The sequence below is a fragment of the Pseudozyma hubeiensis genome (genome assembly GCF_000403515.1).
Source record: "Pseudozyma hubeiensis SY62 DNA, scaffold: PHS56, whole genome shotgun sequence".
In the NCBI taxonomy this organism is placed as follows: domain Eukaryota; kingdom Fungi; phylum Basidiomycota; class Ustilaginomycetes; order Ustilaginales; family Ustilaginaceae; genus Pseudozyma; species Pseudozyma hubeiensis.
Window position 1 is genome coordinate 21,519 of NW_012133838.1, and position 3,719 is coordinate 25,237.

The 3,719-nt window shown below is 57.6% G+C and overlaps 1 protein-coding gene across 1 annotated transcript; it reads right to left on the reverse strand.

Moving 5' to 3' along the window:
- Window positions 1-104: 104 nt before the first annotated feature.
- PHSY_005859 (hypothetical protein) lies at window positions 105-2,899 on the reverse strand (the record flags this gene model as incomplete). The annotated part of the gene is made up of 2 exons (XM_012336464.1): window positions 105-237; window positions 315-2,899. 2 exons carry the CDS (start codon window positions 2,897-2,899, stop codon window positions 105-107), a joined length of 2,718 nt encoding a protein of 905 aa, XP_012191854.1.
- Window positions 2,900-3,719: the final 820 nt, after the last annotated feature.

The window sequence follows — 3,719 nt, forward strand, 5'->3', positions numbered from 1 at the left end:
TCGTAGAGCGTGCAGTCGCGGCGCTGGAGGTGCTGGTGGCGCTCGTTGTGCGAGTTCTTGCTGTGTTGCTGATCGCTGCTGCACTCGGAGTGACAGATCTTGCATTAGCGCCGTTTGCTGCGCTTGATCTGGGAGTTGACGAAGACGTCGTCACCGTCGATTTCGTCGTGCTCGATGCCGTCGAAGCAGCGGTCGTTCGCTTCGGCGTTGTGGAAGCAGCACCGTTCGGAGTTGCGCCTACGCGAGCCGTCTGCGAGGCTAACGCAGCATTCGATGCCGAAGAAGAAAGCGATCTGTGTCCGTTTGCAACCGACACTTTGGCGGCATTGCGATTGAGCACAGCTGCTCGCATGTGGATCGGACCGGCTTCGCGCTCGCCGTCGTTTGTCCCTAACGACTTCCTCGCCACTGTGGCAGCTCTGCCGGGCGCTGCGGCCGTCGGAGTTGCAGAATTGTTGCTGGTGCGAATCGAATCCGCCGCTCCGCCAAGCGATGACCTCTGCCCAACGGCGCTGCTCCTCCGCTCTACCGCTGCAGCCGCTCCACCGCCGAGCGAACTCGACCTCTTCGCAGCCATCAACCTCCCCGGCAACGTCGCACTCTTGACACTCGGCGGCACTTCCGCCAGATACAGCTCCGTCGTCGTCACGTCCAGTTCATCGGCGATCTCCTTCAAACACCATTTCTCCAACCTGTTGAACCCCGCCAGCGCCCTCACATTGATCCAGCGTTTTTTCAGGTAGCGCAATATGCTCCCGCGCGCACTCTCCACCGCCTGCCTCGACTGGGCCACTTCAAACCCCTGTTTTCGAAGCAACACCTGCCCGACGAGTGTCTGGTAGATCTGTGCAGCTCGAGCCTCGGTCAGACCGTCGATGAGCATCATGAGGCATTTCTCGAGCACATCCCCCAAGGAACCTACGCCATCGAGCAGGTCTGACCAAGCTGGACTCGTCACGATCGTGTCCAGGTGGTTGTGCAGGATGGGCATGACTCGGTTCGAGATGGTCTCGGCCATGAGGCGGAGCGATTCGACCCATCGAGCGGATCGTTCGGTGTCAATTCGCTGACCGACGATGGAAAGCTGTCGCAGGACGGAGACGACCAGAGTGGGGTCCTGAGCGAGGCGGTCGGAGATGGATTCGACGATCCGGTCTTGCAGCAGAGGATCGAGGTTGCCGACATCTTTTGCCCAGTACATTCCGAAATGAAGACCAGAGACGGCAGCGAGGGCGGATCCTTGAAGCACTTGCTCGCTGACATCGGGGCTGGTGGCGAACGCAAGCGTGCGCGGGACGCGCTTGATGCATTTCCGACACGGCGGAGAGCACGCAAAGCCGTGACAGAACTCGCGATCGATGAGCGCGACGACCAGTGTCTGCAGTGTTTCTATCTGCAGGTAAGCGCCTGCACGCCACAGCGAAAAGGCGGTCGAGAGGTCGAACGTCCTGTTGGAGAAGAAGAGGGTGCCGGTATAGATGAAACCGAGTGTAAAGTGAAGTGAAGCGGGCGTGAAAGGCGGAGACGGCAGATGGAGCACAGAAGCCCGCGAGTCGGCGTAGGGTGATAGAAGCAGCGATGCAAAGTACTCTGATCGCGAGGCGAGTATCATACGATGTGTTGAGAACGAGGTTAGCTCGTCTTCTTCTGCGTCCGACTCCTCGACTCTGTCCGTATCGATGGTCTGAGCGAGCGACAAGACAGACATGTTGGCATCGGGAATGTCCATCATCTTTGCTCGTCCATCTCCGCGGCGCCGGCCCTTGTTGATGATGCTGGAAGCAACTTCGCCATCGCTCTTTTCATCCTCGTCGTCGTCGCCGAGCACGAGCTTGACATCGGAAAAGAGCTTGCTTCGCCACATGAAGGTGAGGTCGGACCGAAGCTTGTCGAGTTTCTCTTCAGCGGTTATCTCGACACCAGAGGCCAGACGATCTTCGAAGAGAAACTCAAAGGCATCGACCATAGCTTCTTCGCCAGTGTAGAGGTACTGCAGTGTAGCCTCGAAGAATGCAGGGCTGACGCCTTTCAGGCTGATGGGAGTGCGAACGGTGCTGGTGTCGCTGATACTGGACTGAGCATATGTAGTGTGCGAGTCGGCTGTCGATGTGACCGATGCAAAGGATGGCTTGCGTACGGGCACGTTTGTGACTGACATCTTGGAGGGTGATGTGGGCCTAGCGGAGCGAGTCGTTGTGGGAATGGGGCCTGCGTTGATCAATCGGGAAGCACGAAGGCTCACGGTGGAGCCGGCTTCTCCTTCGCTATCGCTGGTTGCAAAACCCGAAGCGATCGAGTTGAATTCGTCGATCGAGCCCTTGCGTAGGGGTCTCGATATGCTGGACCGGGAGATTGGCTTGCGTAGTGACGGCTTCTTCATTGGAAAGCTGCTTGGAGGTGCCGCACCGCGAATGGACCGACGAGGATGGGCTGACATACCTGGGCGTGCGGCAGGCGCATTCGCGGAAGATGCCTGTGCGACGCCTGTTTGGATGGAAGTGGAAAAGTTGGATGCTAGCGACAGCTCGGACTCGCTTCGATGCAGGGGTAGCGAGACGAGACTGGCGGTAGAGCCGATATGCTGGAGCTGCGCGGCAGGTGCTCGCAGGTTCAAGAAGCGGGTTTGAAAGGAATTGGGAGCGCGTGCGTACAAGATGGCCTTGTGGGCCCAGATCAGGGTGTCCGAATTGGGAGAAGCGGCGGGTATCGTTGTGCGTGGCGGTGGTGTCAATGCGTTGTTCGCTGTGTTTGAGTTGGTGTGACTTGTAGTGGAAGAGGCTGCATATGTCGAGTGTCCGAGATCAGAATCGAGATCGCGATGGTTCAAGGCGTCGTCGTGTGCGGTGGTCCAGCAAACATCGGCGAAGCGCTGTTCTGCCCGTTCGAGGAGGCTGCGCATGTCGGCTCTCCAGACTCGTGTGGCTTCATCTTGTGCTGCACGAACTGGATCATCGTGGTGCGGTCGTCGGGGTAGTTGTGATGTGGAAAGCCTTGATGAACCTGCCTCGGTTTGCGAAGTATGGACAGATGAGCCAGCCTGAATCCGATCGCTTCTCGTGGAAAGTGAGGGTCTCCCAGTCTGGCGACTCGGACCTGCTCGCGCGTTGAGTGATATTGAAGAAGACATAATGGCCTAAACCGCGGTATATTGAAGCAAATCGAAGAAGGTGGTCGAGGCGAGGAAGTGGTCAGGCTCGCTGGTATCCGGTACGGTGGGCCAAGCATCGAGAGCATCGATTGAACATAGGAGCGATGTTGATGCTGTGTGCTGATTGTAGCTGCGATCAATTACAGACGTCGCTGCTACGCAAGAAGAAGTGGTCGTTCTGGATGATGTAGGGTGCAAATGGCAGGCGAAGGTGATGGTAGGGGGGCCCGCGAGACGTCCTTCTAACGGAGCAGCACCAATCAGCGCGACACGTTGGCGGACGAGCCGAAGCTATGAAGTATTGAGAAGTCTCGCTGAGGTGGTTTCGGTCCGCAGGATGTCGTAAAGGGAGGGTCGAAGTGTGTGAATGTAATGACCGAATCGTCTTGGAACAAAGCAACAGCGAAGGTCGAAGCGCAGCGGAAACAAGGGTCCAAGCGACACACACTTTGCTCCAAAATCTGGCGCAGGTGTTGGTCTCGCACTAAGTCATTTTCACGCCAAATCCCGCCCACACACACACACACACACACACACACACACACACACACACACACACACACACACACAC